This window comes from Chiloscyllium plagiosum, unplaced genomic scaffold, assembly GCF_037043375.1.
Source record: "Chiloscyllium plagiosum isolate Xiang-an unplaced genomic scaffold, Cpla_swu_hap1 HiC_scaffold_13, whole genome shotgun sequence".
NCBI classification, from domain to species: Eukaryota; Metazoa; Chordata; class Chondrichthyes; order Orectolobiformes; family Hemiscylliidae; genus Chiloscyllium; species Chiloscyllium plagiosum.
In genome coordinates this window covers 79,236,820-79,252,300 of record NW_028270151.1, presented here as the reverse complement: position 1 = coordinate 79,252,300, position 15,481 = coordinate 79,236,820, and the positions used below count along the sequence as shown (strand labels likewise).

The 15,481-nt window shown below is 41.2% G+C and overlaps 1 protein-coding gene across 22 annotated transcripts in view; it reads left to right on the top strand.

The window, feature by feature from the left end:
• kif1aa (kinesin family member 1Aa) overlaps positions 1 to 15,481 on the top strand; it is a 374,456-nt gene that overhangs the window by 313,853 nt on the left and 45,122 nt on the right. For 14 of the 22 annotated variants that reach the window (XM_087993837.1, XM_087993836.1, XM_087993828.1 and 11 more), the window contains 5 exons: positions 1,979 to 2,087; positions 2,274 to 2,340; positions 5,266 to 5,350; positions 10,369 to 10,474; positions 14,997 to 15,023. In XM_087993837.1, the coding sequence (XP_087849963.1) occupies positions 1,979 to 2,087; positions 2,274 to 2,340; positions 5,266 to 5,350; positions 10,369 to 10,474; positions 14,997 to 15,023 (394 nt within the window). The remainder of the gene's footprint in view (positions 1 to 1,978; positions 2,088 to 2,273; positions 2,341 to 5,265; positions 5,351 to 10,368; positions 10,475 to 14,996; positions 15,024 to 15,481) is intronic. The other 8 variants (XM_087993839.1, XM_087993838.1, XM_087993829.1 and 5 more) reach the window with 1 other exon arrangement.

Here is a 15,481-nt window from a genome sequence, read left to right as displayed (position 1 = left end):
ATTGGATAGTTTACCCCAGGACAGTATGACATTATATCATGACTCTGCAGGGGTCATGGCTTTTTCCACTTGGTTATATATTTTTCCACCCTCTCATTGCCTCATTGCTAAATGAAAATTAATGTGATATCAGTGGAACATCAATAGCTTATGTCCTGCATTCTTCCTGATGCAGAAATCTCATACCTGCTCCCAGAGACTAGACTATGAGTAATTATCTCTATGTCCATTTGCTGCTTCTGGTGTTGTACCCAATTCAAAGCCACTTTCCATGGGTGACAATCGTGTGTCATTACCTAGCCCTGGATCCTTGTGAGTTGGCTCAGCGATGTAAACAAAAGTGGACAAGTGTGTGCAGTATTTCAATAAACTGAAGATTGGTGGAGCTGTTGGGTAGTTTTCATGATACAACAGTCTGGTTGTGGAATCTTCATTTATATTTTAAAGTTGAAAAGCCTCAGTGGAAAACCGAGGGGTAAAGTTCACACGCTGGAAATGAAAGAACAAAGATTAATTGGCAATGAGATTCTGTCATGCTTTCTTTTTAGAAGTACATTGAAAGAGGTGAGACTGGCTTTGGTATCCCATCTGGAATACCAGCCAAAGTAATATATAGTTTACAATAAAAGGTAATCATTCCATTTTATGAACAATCTCAATTTTTAAGACAACACACACTTGGCCCATTTCTGTCATTGCAATGTGCTCTGTATCTTTACCCATAACTCACCTCTGCATGTCTGCAGTGTTTTTGTAGCTTTGTGTGTTTATTTCATTGAGGAAATTGAGTTTTTAATTTAATCTCAAGTGGATCTTTCATGGCAGAATTATCAGAGGAAAGCTCACCTTTTAGCCTGCATCTCTTTTAGCCCAGTGTGTTCAACCATAAAACTGTCATAAAGTCCAAGGAAATGTCACTACTATTGTCAACCCAAAGACAAAAAAAATCATGAGTAAAACTGCTCAGATGTCAGGAATAGCTTTATTACTGGAATTTATTCCTCGAAGCCTGAATTAAACATCTAAGTACAATCTTAAATATAGGCAAGATTAAATCTATTTCCATTTCCTTCCACACTTACACTGTTTTTGTTTTTAACTTTAATGCTTATTGATTTACTCTGGCTCTGTTTTAACTGTTTACCTTTTCCTCCTGAATTTCTTCACCTAGTTTAGGGCAACCTCTGAAAATCATTTGGCTTAAATCATAAGGTTGACATTCACCCATATGTTGTAATGGATAAATTTGTCATTTGAACAATACTTAAGCCATAAGAGTCTATACTGCCCTCCACTGTCTTAGGGCTTAATGGTGTCAGTCACCGTTGGAACTGTAACCCAATAGATGCAGCACCTCTGAGAGAAGAAAGGAGACCTTGCAAAAAGGATTCATGTAGTAGCAGCATGATCACAACTCAGAAAAACGTGAAAGAGGCTCAGCCAAGTGACAAATGATTCTCATATTGCACACATTCATACAATAACAAAAAGCCTTATGAATATAGGCTGCTTTGACAATTGCGTGCCCTGTTCTATGAAATGTGCAGTGACTTGCAGGTATGTCCCCCATGTGCACCCTGTCCCCCAAGTGCACCCTGTCCCCCAGGTATACCCTGCCCCCAACTGTATCCTGTCCTCTGGGTGCGTCCTGTTCCCTGGATGTTTTCTGTCCTTCAGTTGTAGCCTGTTCTCCTATCCTTCAGGTGTATTTTTTTTTAATTGTACTCTTTTCTTCCAATGCTTTGCCATGTTCGGTTGTTGTTCACACCTTGCAAAATATTTTTGCATGATGATATTTGAATCTGACACAAACTGAAGTTTGAAGAATACTAATATGTTAGATATCTGCCATTTGATACAACATCAAGATTTGGAACAGATAATGCTGGAAGTTTACTGTAGAACCAACTACAAAGTTTGGGTTCGCACTCAAGGCTTCTCCCAGTGGCCCAGTCTAATGGTATATTGTTTTTAACAGTACCAGCTACCAAGTTAAACAGCATGAACCGACCCACTGCAGGACAATGCCAGGGCAAGTATGACTTGCTGGTCTTCTTCGAAATCTGTGAGCTGGAGGCTACTGGCGAGTAAGTATCTACTTTTGCAACATTACCTGAAAGAAAGGCCAGCTGATGCTGAGCCCAAGTTCAAACAATAAAAGATATTCATGATTCATTTCCTAAAGAGCCACTTCTTCCTATTGTTTGATCTGAGGAAGCAGCATGAGGTGTATTGGTACATGAATTGACCATCTCTCTTCCTTTCTTCCTCAGGTATATCCCTGCCGTTGTTGACCACAGAGGTGGAATGCCATGTCATGGAACCTTCCTACTGCACCAGGTACTGCAATGTAACCAGTTGCAGACAATTAGAGCTCCCATCTGTATTGTTGTCAAAGCTTCCTCTGAAGAGATTAATTTGCTCATTCAGATGGCTCCCTTTCAACAACCCTTAGTTTTCCATAAAGTTTAAATCCAATGTTGACCACCTGCCTTGCATATTCTCTCAGATATAACAGTGCTCAAGCTCTTCTCAGTGGCATGAACCCTTTAAGTCCAGGAGCTTGGCTATACTGTGCACTGTCTAAGAATACAATAATATCCATTAGAAATACATTAGCGCCTCGACATACTAACGACCCCGTTCACGAACAAATCGGTTTACGCACAGGATTGTACGTAAAATTTTGCTTCAACGTACGGAAGGAATTCAAGGTACGAATGAAGTTACGAACGCAAAATGCCCGTGTGCGACCACATGGTTTCATTGTTCTGCTTTGCTGCGTGCTTGTTGAACCCAAAAGCTCTCGGGCCCCGCGTGATCTCATTCAGTTCGTCTTTGGCGGTGCGCTGTGAACAGCGTTCGTTGCTTCGTCCATGCATTCTTACGCTGTCCGAACAATGGGAAAAAATGATTCAGTTCGCGAACTTTTCGGTTCGCGAACCGGGTCCCAGAACGGATTAAGTTCGTAAGTCGAGGCGCTACTGTATAATGTAAATGGATCTCCTGTGTTTTGTAATATCGCCTAATTAAAAGTCCATCCAAGCATTAAAGTTGTTCTAGCTCCTCTCACATTCCCAGAGAGCAGTGGGTCAAATTGAGAGAAGAATTCTCTCTCTGACTTGTAGCCTCCAGTTTCTATCTTTTTTCTAACTCATCATCCTTCCCAGACATAACGATCAATGCTCTCTGCCATCCTGCCTTGTTCCAAGTTCTGGGGTGAATAGCCAATGTCTTTTCCCCAAAGTAGTGGAGTTGAGAACTAAAGGGCATAGGTTTAAGGTAAAAGTGGGAAAGATTTTAAAAATATCTGAGGGGCAGATTTTTCATGCATAGAGTGGGGCCAGAGGAAGTGGTGGAGGCTGGTACAGTTGCAACATTTAAAAAGCATCTGGATGGGTCTATGAACAGAAAGAGGGATATGGGCCAAATATTGGCAATTGGGACTAATTAATTTAGGATTTTGGTGGCATAGTTAAGTTGGTCTGAAAGGCCTGTTTCCATGTTGTACATGTCTATGACTCTATGACTCATTATCCTACAAACTCATCTTTCCTACATCGTCACTGCAGTGGAGTTTGAGAGGAGGGTCAGATGCTAGTGAGTTAAGTGCATAAGGCTTCTCCTCATCCCTCTCCTGATCAGATCCATCTTTACTACTGCAGCTATCTATGACCACACTATCAAGGGGGTTAATGTTTTGCAATAATGCTCACCATGTTGATTAACAGTAATGTAGGCAAAATGAAAGGTGCAATGTTAGTTTGGTCCAGTGACGTATCAACAGTCATGCAGAATGTGAGAGGAAGTCCATTGGACACATTGACTTTGTGTACTGTAGTCAATGAGAATTATATTATTGAGAGAGGAACAAGACGACTACAACAACCTGATGAATGCTATGTCTTAACAATAGGAGCTTCTGGATTTTGGTAGCTTCAGAAGTATAACTAAAGACCACCCTTGCATGCATTCTGATATTTAGTGGCTAAATTTTACAAGTTTGAACCTGCAGTTCAGTGATTTATCCAATGACAATCCATATCGCAGACTAAAGTGCTGACTGCTGTCTCCAGGTTTTATAATGTACCCACGAATGGGGTCACAAGGTGAGTTTCTGTGATTGTGATAGGCAGCACTGGGTCTCTTGGACCTTTGACTGAGTGTTCGCAACTGGGAGGTCCTTTAAATCCTTGCCCTTTTTTAATGGTGGACTAAGTCTAAGGGAGCAACCTTTGAGTCCGGATTCCTGCTCCAAAATATGCCCATGAGAAAGGTAGATTTTTTAGAAGTCTGCCCGGTCTCACAGGTCCCAGCAATTCCCTTTCCCTGACCCTCATTGCTCTCACTGAAGGGACAATGACAATGGTCAAACCTCAAAGTGTGATCACACTGGGAAAAAGTTCAGGAAGCACTGATGGACCCAAAGTGTTTGTTAGTACAATGACATTATAATGTCCAACAAATGGCATTGCATCATTTGTAATCAAAACCACCTCTGGTTGTCCCAAGCTTTCAAAGAACCATGGAGTCAAAGAGTAATACAGTATGGAAACAGATCCTTTGGTCCACTTTGTCCATGCTGACCAGGTTTCCCAAACTAAGCTAATCCCATTTACCTGCATTTGGCTCATATCTCTCTCAACTTTTCCTATTCATGTACCTGTCCAAATATCTTTTAAGTGTTGTAACTGTACCTTCATCTACCAGTATCTCTGGCAAACCATTCCACATATGAACCACCCTCTATGTTAAAAAGTTGCCCCTCAGGTCTCTTTTAAACCTTTCTCCTCTCACCTTGAAATTATGCGCTCTAGCTGTGAACTGCCCTACCCTGGGAAAAGGATCTTTGCTATTCACCTTATCTATGCCACTCATGATTTTATATACTTCTGCAAGGTCAACCCTCAACCTCCTACACTCCAGTGAAAAAAATCCTAGCCTGTCCAGCTTCTCCTTAGAATTCAAATCCTTTGGTCCTGGCAAAATCCTTGTAAATCTTTTCTGCAGCCTTTTCAATTTAATAATATCCTTCCTATAGCTGGGCAACCAGAACTGTTTTACTCAGCTCAGCTTCAGCACAGATGTAGCACTTGAAGGAAAGCTTGAGAATGTATTGATATGGTCCCTCCTTTGACAGCTTGAAGTTTTATACCTGGACCCCACTACTGTTGTGGAGTGTCTCAGGTCAGTCAGTCTTTATGTGGTATTGCAATTATGTGTGGCTGGTGCCTGACATAAGACTTTATTCTCGGATTTTAACAGGGAATCCAGAGACGGATCACAATTACCATTGTACATGAGACAGGAAGTGACATACGTTGGAAGGAAGTGCGAGAATTGGTGGTTGGTAAGTCTGTGGAAAGTGAACTGATGTCACTGTTTCTGTTTGTCTATCCTACAGTGATGTTTTAAAACAAAAACCCAGAAGCTGCAGCATTGTTCAAAGGACAAATAGCTGTGGGTTAGTGACTATGTCAGTATCAGATGAGCATCCTGACAGAGGGAATATATGTGGTAAAAAGGTGGATTTGTCGGCTCAGTGCTTATTAACAGCCACCATGCCAATTTCAATTCTGACATTACAATGAGATTCCCATCCACCTGACTCATTGTAAATTTCCATCCCCATCCCCATGCTGTCAAAGCAGAAATGATCCAATTAGAAATCCACCAGCCTTTCTGATCAGCTGTGGAGGGAGAGAAAGGGTCAAATTTCAAGTTGGTGACTGCGGTATAATAGGATTCATGCATATCCTGATGGTGTTAACTGTTCACATGTCTCTGACATTTGTGAGAGTCTACAGTGAGCGTGTGAAGGGAGAGGTCTGAGACACTACACCAGAGACCTGTGCTTGATGTTGATGTTATACATAATAATGTCTGAAAGAATACTGAGACCTAGTGGAACGGGAAAGGCAGGTGATGAATATATTTACAAAGCATTAATTGGAGGAGAATTGTTTATGTAAGCATTAGGAGCTGGTAATCAGTCGGAGTCAGTTTTATGGAGTCTAATTATTGAAATAAAGCTCTCATTGAAAGTGTGGTCTTGGATTCTATTCAAAGACATTTGTCTTCAACTGTACAGCACGTGAAAACTTCTGTAAGTCAAGGAATGTTATAGTGTGGAAGGAGTTAAGAATCTTATTTACGGATAATGTTCAATCAACCTCAGGACACCCACTGCCAAGAGATACTCAGACTAGTATCTCATTGTACAGGGAGCAGCACTGGCTTAAAGCATAAGATAAATTGGCAGCTGAAATAATCCCACAGAGGCTAGTACCCTGTCACGAAGTCACCCCTTATTTACACATGCATTGTACTTGACACTGATCTGGCTCCCTCAGAGTCAGCTGTCATAGTGAACAGAAGCCCTGACACGCCTGTTTATATCTGTCAGCCAGGGCTCCCTGATTGGACCAGATTAGCAGCCCCAATCATGGAACTCATATTCTATGAGATCGACCCGGCTGACCTCGTTACAATCACTACAGCATCGAGGGGAAAAAAACTACCCTCTAGAGCCAGGATCTGAAGTTAGACCTAAGTCCAAAGGGAGACAGCTGGAAAGAGAAGACTCCGAAGACAGGAAAGGAACTTGGAAGCCTTTTGCCACTGAGAAACAAAAAGCAGGACGCCTCTGAAGTGCAGGGCAACCTCTGAGAAGACCTTGAGAAAAAAGCTGGGAAAAGGCAAAGACTCTAAAGGGAGGGAAGAAGCCTCTAAAGGCTTTGATGAAAGGGCTACAGATCAGGAAGATGCCTAAAGGGGTGGGTAAAGAATCTGGGAAGACTTTGAAGCCTGCCCACAAGCTGTCAATAGTCTGGAGTGGCAAAACTCTTGATGGTAACTCTTCACAATAAGAAGGGAAAGCCCAAGTACTCAGCCAGGTCAGTTAGAAATACAGATGGCAGCTCAAGCAGAGACTTTCTTAACGTCTCAACCATTTGATAAGGCTGAAGAATTAGAAAGAGGTCACAAGCAGGAGCTCTGGAAGTAGCAGTTTCTGGAGGATAATGCATTGATTGAAGCGTTTGATGGTGAACTTTAACCCCAGGTAGAAAAGAAAGAGATTTAATCAGAAATCCCAGCCTTATGGGGAATCAATAGAAGCCATTTTATTGTGTTTTTATCATCTAGTAGCATGTTACAGGTACAGAGCTGTGAAAGATGAATTAATTAGCGACTACAGTCAGTTGAGGGATGAGAAGTTATCAGCTTTTCTTCAATCCAAGGAGGATTTAACATTGAAACAGACGATCCAATTCACTTCACAGGCAGCATCAGTTCACAGCATCGGTCAGTATTGTGTGAGGAAACACTGGGCAGATTCTTCTGATGCAGTCATCACTCTCTCAAAGCCTAGCAGGGTGCCAAAAGAGCAGGAATTAACATCATCAACCATATTAGATTGGGCAACATGTGGCACTAAACAGAACCACAAATGCAATGAATATACTGCAGGGTCATCTGAGACACGGTAGGGAGTATTGTCAATTAAAAGCACTTTCGCCATCTCAAAAACAAAGGAAAAAGCCTAAAAAAAGGAAAATGTCTAGGAAAGTGGAAAGTATGCAACATGGAAAGCATTCAAAACTTTAAAGATTCAGAACCAAAGGTATTTTGGGGCAAGTTAAAGAGAGTCAGAGCAGTTTCTGGGCCATGAACTTGAAGGTCTTTGAAACAGAATTTAAATTCAACAGAAGAGCAGCAGTTTCAATACTGGTAGATAATTTGTCAGGGTTGAAGTCTAAGACAGACAGACCAGCAGACATAAAGCTCCAAAGTCCAGGAGGAATAGATCTTTAGTTGTGTAGGTAAATAACCATGCCATTTAGTCACAGGATGAAATGTCAGTGAAATATTATATCTATTGAGGAATCAGAATATTTCACAGTCAAGTGGAAATGCATTTATTAATCTAGGTCTCGAAGGGTAAGGTACTTCAACACGAAGGTGCACAGAATTTCAGCAAGAATTTCCAATGCTATTTAAAAGTTAAGGCAACTTGAATCTAGAGACTCTCATTATTCTCCAAAAAAGATGCTAAACCTATCTGTTTGTACAATTTCCAGAAGTGTCCTCATTCTTTAATGGGAAAATTAACATCTCAGTTGCAGACCATGATTGGAATTAAGGGTTACGTTGCCAGTGACAGGCGGGACACAGTGGTGCTCAGAGATAATAACTGTTTACAAAGGCAAATAGAGAACCAACATGGTGTTGTGTGTCTCATTCAATGAAACGAAAGATTCAGAAGGAAAATCTATCCTATTTTATCTATTAGTGATGGCTTGACAAAATTAGAAACAAGTAAAGCTTTTTCTGAGACTGAATGACACAATAGATTTTGATAGGTATCCTTAGACCAAGAGTGAAGAATGCTGACTATATTTCGGAACATAGGAACCTTTCAGCTCCTCAAGCCTGTTGCACCATTCAACAAGATCATGGCTGATCTGTGTCCTAACTCCATATCCCTTAATATCTTTGCTGAACAAAAATTGATCTCAAATTTAAAATTAACCATTAATCCATCGACCACTGTGATCTGTGGAAGAGAATTCCAAACCTCTACCACCCTTTGTATGTAGAGGTGCTTCCTAACATCTCTCTGATTTGCCTGGGTCTAACTCTCTGACTATGCCACCTAGTTCTAGAATCCCCATCAGTGGAAATAGTTTATCTTTATCTACCCTGTCTTTTCCTGTTAATATCTTGAAGACTTTCATCAGATCACCACCTAACCTTCTAAATTCTAGAGAAAACAGACCTAATTCTTATAATCTCTCCTCATAACTTAACCCTTGAAGTCTAGGTATCATTCCTGTAAACTTACATTTATTACACCATTTGGATGGTGTTATTTTAACCCTCTAGCATTTGAGATCATGTATATGCCAGAGATGTTCTGAAGGACAAGGTCTAGAATCCTGAAATTGAAATAAGAAACCATTTGTCATATGAATGTCATCCTCAAGCATTGCAAAACAAGGAAGCAACCTGACTACAGGAACAGGAATGTGTTAAAGACACCATCCTTTCACTAAATGACAAAATGCCATTCTCCAGAGCAATGATTACATCCCGAAAGCAAATTATCCAAAAAAAAGGCATTGTACTGGATCCAAAAAAGAAGGGAGCTATCAATGAAGTTCCACCATCAAAGTGTGTAAACTGCAGTTCTTAGGCATGATGAATCAAGTAGGAAATCCCTAATGGACTAATAATTAATCTTCTGAAGAAAGGGCAGCAAAAGGAGCAGCAGCAGCTTTTGAAATAATTAAGGAGACGTTACTTTCTACTAATTGTTTAGCACATCAAAACCCAGACTACGTTGGCTATGGCTGCATCATTCACATGGCTGGAGGTAGTCCTTAATCAAGTGCAGACTGATGGGACACATGAACCTGTTGAGAGCATTGATGGGAACTAAACAGAGGTACACAATCAAAGAGGTGGAAGCATTAGAAGTTATGTGGGGATTTGAACAGCTCACAGATAACCTCATGGGAATGAAATTCAGGTCAAAATGGACCATAAATTTTTGGAAATTGTTTTTGGGCTTGAAACAAATCTCAAACATGCCTCAATTCATGTGAAAATTCAGGCTAAAGCTGATGAGCTACAAGTATGTAAGGTATTGGGAGATATAGAGGAAGTGAAAGACCTTAGAATGCATGCCCAAAGGTCCCTGAAGGTGGAAGGATATGTCTATAAAGTGGTAAAGAGGGCAGTTAGGATGCTTCCCTTCAATGGGCAAGATACTGAGTGCAAAGGTGGGATGCAATACACAAACTATGTAAGGCAGTGGTTGGACAAGTTTTATGTATTTCTGGTCACCACATCATAGGAAGGACATCATTGCTCGCGAAAGTACAGAGGAACTTTACAAGACGACTGCCAGGTTTTGAAAACTGTAAGTATGAGGACAGACTGGATAGTCTGGAGCTATTTTCCTTAAAATAAAAGAAGCTGAAGAGGTGATTTAATTGAGGTGTACAAAATGATGAGGGGCTTGGAGAGACCTGTTTCACCTCAAAAAATTGTCAATTACCAGGGGACACAAATTTAAGGTGATTGGTAGGAAGATTAGAGAGAACATAAGGAAAAACATGTTCACCCAGATGGTGCTGGGTGTCTGGAATTCACTGCCTGGTTTGTTGGTTTTGGCAGAAACCCTCAATTCACTTAAGAAGCATTTGTGGATGGTGCTGTCACTGTGCATTGGTGGTGAAGGGTATGGAATGTGGAAGGTGATGCATTGAGGGCCAATCAAGGCAAATATTTGTCTCAGATGGTGTCAGGTTTCATGAATGTTGTTCGCTTCAGTAAAGAATTTTGAATTGTCTCTGTCGATAGGTCGAATCCGAAGTACACCAGAGTCAGATGATTCTGTCATCGATCCCAACATCCTGTCCCTGAATATTCTAACTGCTGGCTACACCCACCCAACCCTGGAGGATCGGTACGTATTAAACAGCAGAGTCACTTGTGCCCACTTTGACACTGCTTAGTGTATGCGAACTGCAAATTGCACAGTATGTTTTGTCAATATTTTTAAATGATTTCCCCCAGATCTCTCCTCTGAATTCTCAGTACTCTCATTTGCGGAATCCTATCCCTCAACCACTTCTTATTTATTCAGGAGTGTAGAATATTTCAATTTTTCGCTGCTTCCAGCACAACTTTGACTTTGCAACTCAGCAAAACCTGCCCTGACTATGAATATTCCCTGACGTACAGAATAGAATTAGATGTCCAGTCAAACTACTTCTGCACTGTTGTCTGAAGCATTTCCAGTTCAGATACACCACAGGTTAGGTGCATGGAACAGCTTCCTCTAAGTCCCCCCCAGAAAACCACTTGCAAGTTAGGTACAGCCTAGATTAGCAGCAGGTTAATGCTTGCTCTATATTGTTCCAGTAAGTAATTCTAGGCCTGGTACACCACAAGTTAGATACAGAAGAAAATCTTCCTCTAATACTGCCCAATTCCTACATCATATGCAACACAGATTAACTATGAAGTTGCCTGTACACTATTCCATCAAACACTCCCAAGTGAGGTTAGTAACAGAGTGAAGTTTCATTAAACACTCCAATGGTAGGTACACACCATGGGTTTGGAATAACAGAAAAACTGAAGCTGAACTCACGCTGTTCTGGACTTAAGTGGGATAGGATAGAGAATCCTGTTGCCCCTCTACAGAATGCCATGTCCTTTGATTGATTACAACTCCACATTGGGTGAGCAGAGATCCATACACTATATAAAAGTGAGAGTGTGAAACCATTTAAACTCAATGCTACTGAATACGCAAAATAATTTGTGCTTTAAAATGGAGTTCAAACCATAGTTTAATCTAAATTGTTATCATTTTATGCCTTACCTTTGCTGCTTCTGTCATTTTGTAAACCTATTTAATCTCTTTGATTGGGTTGCTCTTTAGTAGCTGGCTGGATGGTGTCTATTATCCTGCATTTAGTGGATTTTTAGTGACTTAGCTTTCATTGGCTTTCTAACTGTGAAGTGGAATGTGCTTTTCTTGCTTTTGTGGAGTTTTAAAGACTAGTGACGCTATTTCACCAATCATACGGAAGGTGATGGAAACACACACAAGGTGGTGGGAAAAGGGGAGCAGAAATAAATATTAACACCACCAATCATATCAACAAATACAATGTAAGTATTGCCATCCCTATCACCACCACCACAGAGAGAAGTCGAGACACACCAAGTCTAGTTTATTCCACAGATTTAGTCCACATTGTCATCATATGATTCAATCTTTTCTTTCCATTGACATGTTCAATTGTCTCTTCATCCTATCTATGCCACTCCTTCAGTATCTTTGCATGCTAACACATTCTGCAAGACAGTTCCCACTTAAATGAAAAGAACCCCTTTCCCACTCCTGATATATTAATTTTTATCATATACTTACTGAGATTTGAATTTCTTTGCTGAGTCCCTGGACATGTCCTTCGCACAGTTTGAGGGACAAGGCCAGACAGTGACATGCACCAGACTGAGCAGTACCTCCTTTCAGAGTAATAGTAGAGTCTATAAGAGAGATTTATGTTGCACTGGGCAGCACAGGGATACTCAGTGGGAAGAGTTCAATCATTCCATTGATTTTGTAAAATCATGAAGGAATATTGGTAAATGTCGTTTTAATTGTAGCGATATTATTTGTTATCCTTTTCTCTAATGTCTCTCAGGAATTTTTGAATATTGTTCATTTTTTCTCACTTTTTGGAGACCACTTCCCCATACCCAGATGAATTAGAGTAAAAGTAGTAACTGAACTGAAGTGAGGCATTGCTTTTACGCCAGGCTTACTTATGCTAAGCTTGCTCTAAGCATCAGAGAGGTCCTGTCAAAATGTAGAGTTCAGGATCAGTGGGTCAGACACTGTCCTTTTACAATATGGCATTAGGATGTACAGTTTGTTAGTGGTAGATAGGAGAGACCTTATATTTATGGGGAATCTGGATGGGTTTATGGTAGGAGAACGAGCTCCCTGGATGCCGTGCTAAAATTAACTGCATCACACCTTCTACATTTTCTCACTAGGTGTCCCACCCACCAGCAAGTCTGGTTAATAGTCCGCCCATCCATTGGGCAGGAGAACTGACACAAGACAGCAGCTAAGGAGCAGAGCGAAGAAAGGGAGGGGGGGGGGGGGGCGCGCAAGTGATCATGCCTAGGTGCTGTTTCTATTCTGGGGTATGGGAGTGAAGGAGGGGTAGAGGTGTGCAGTACATTACCTTATTGGTGAGAACTCAGATCATAGTCTGTGAGAGAAATCTCTTTGATACAGGTAGGCGTCACAGTCAGGAAGGACGAATCACATCCATATCTGAATTTAGTGAAGGGGGGGGGGGTATGTTTGGGTTGAGGGTGAGGATTCCAGAACAATTGAGGTACTTGCAGTCAAGTGGAAGTGTCTGATGACAGGGGAATGTAGAGATAGATGGGTGAATTGGTGATCACAGGGCAGAAAAGGAACATTGTTGGTGGTCCCAGCCCACAAGCAGTGCTGCAAAACCACATCGATTATTTCTTACCAGCTTCCAACTGCAGGATTTCCTGATACCCATAAAATGCAGCTTAAGTAGGTTAATAAAAAGAATGCATTAAAATTATAAGCCTAGGGTAGTGAGGGAAAAGTAGGTTCAAGAAAATTACAGATGAGCAACGTGATGCAGCAACAATTGGAAGAGCTCTTTCCAGAGATAATTGAGTTGGCTGTTTTCCTAACCCTTTCTTCTACATGTGAAAATGGTTAGGCTTGTAACCATTTAGGCTTCCATAATGCGGCACGGTGGTTAGCACTGCTGCCTCACAGCTCCAGAGACCTGGGTTCAATTCCCGCCTCGGGCAACTGCCTGTGTGGAGTTTGCACATTCTCCCTGTGTCTGCTGGGGTTTCCTCCGGGTGCTCCGGTTTCCTCCCACAGTCCAAAGATGTGCAGGTTAGGTGAATTGGCCAAGCTAAATTGCCCATAGTGTTAGGTGAAGGGGTAAATGTAGGGGAATGGGTCTGGGTGGGTTGCTCTTCAGAGGGTCGGTGTGGACTTGTTGTGCCAAAGGGCCTGTTTCCACACTGTAAGTTATCTAATCATAACTATAAAATTGATTGGTTTGTGTGAGAGAATATTTGTTGCATGTATTGAGTGAGTTTGAATGAATATGAAGGAGTGTGTGTTTATGTATGATGTATGTGAATCTGAATTTGTTTCTGAGTTTGAATTAATACGAGTGTGTCTGTGGGTCAATATGAATGTGTGTGTTGGGGTATGAGTGAGTCTGTGTATGAGTGTGTCTGAATATGGGTGAGCCTGTGTAGGTGAGACAAGAATTGTTCGTGAGGAGAATGGGAGGAAGGGAGCATGAGTGTGAACTTGAGATTGTGCGCAAGTGGGTATGTTAGAGTGCTACTTGTGATCGCTTTTCTCATATTAGCAGCTACAGCGAAGATTCTAGTGTACCAAAAGGTGAAAGGTCAAAGTCAACTCCTGCTTCATCCCTGTCACATGCATCTATGGACATTACTCCTGCCACAGACATAGAAGGTCACTAAACACCTCAGAATGAGTGAAGCATCCATAAGTAAGTTGACCTTGTAGGTTCTCACCAGAATAGCATGGATGGTTTGGAAAATATTGTGCCCAGAGTAGGCAGACAATCTTTCTGCAGTGCAGCAGTGGTAAGCAAATACCAATCAGATTTAGACAACATCCTTTCCAGGAAAATAGCTGCCACAAAAGATTAGTTATGATCGGTCAGGCACAACAGTGAGTTTTCCTAGACCATTAGCAAGCTAGCTTTCCAGTAAATACTTTTATAAGACATAATAATGCAAGTCAATCAGCATAATTGGTAAATTAAGGGCCCTACAGTTCCTTGTCTTGTGGGATGTAGAAAACTTCAGCATCCTAGCAGTTGTTCATAAACTCCTGTCCCCACATCCTGGACCACCCTCTCCCACTTCCTGTTCAGATTTTCACTCAAAACATAGTGTCTAATACAAAGATATGCAAGTCTAAACTTTGCCTCCCCCATCTACCACCCAATAGCTTCTGATCTAATTTCAACATAAAGTATAGATTGCCTTTTTAAAACAGTCATCTGTAGCCAGATTCTCTACTGGAGGGTGAACTCTGCAGTAGTGTAAGAGACAAAGGCATACGTAACCTGGCATTGGGATTACACTCACATGTTGTGTTCATTATCCAGAAATTGGAACATTGTTTTCCAAAAACAAAGACAAGGCCTTTAACTGTTCTGTAAGATGGTCCCTAACAACGTTACTTAATGAATATTAGTGACCTTCTATATCATAGAGCATAGCTTTGCGGTGTCATGGTGCTCAGGGTCTGCTGAAACGTGAAGCTTCCATACGTGCTTTGCTTTATAATGTTACAGTCACTTTCGATACTTTATTGAGTCTACTAACAAGGTATTGTTTTTGTGTTTTTGCAGGCAATTTCTTGATTCGGATATGCCTAGGTATTTTTTGTTTTAACTCCTTAAAGCATTTATTTCCCAACAGTTTTCAGGCATTGAAATCACATTGAAACCTTTGCTCTTCTTTGATTTAATCTTCATTTATTTGGATTGTTCGTTTCCTTTCACTTTTTCCTCTCTTCACCACATTCTGCAAAGACCTGCCAGGCATTACCAGTTTGATTCGGTTTTGAAGCCCAATTCCATTAGCTCTGAGGAGGCCAAAGGCTGCATGTGGCATTGCAATGGCTGTGATAAATTGACTGGCGTTTTGCTAAAGATTTGTGGGGTTGAGGGTTGGGGGTGTGTCAAGGCAAGCTTTTTCACTGCTCCTTCATTTTGTTCAGTTTTTATTTTCGCCGGAGAGTATGAGAGTTCAATGCGTGTGTTTAAAATGTTACACTGTCTGTGCTTTCAATTGCGGTAGACTTCAGTAAGTCATGTTGTGGAAAGCTTTTATG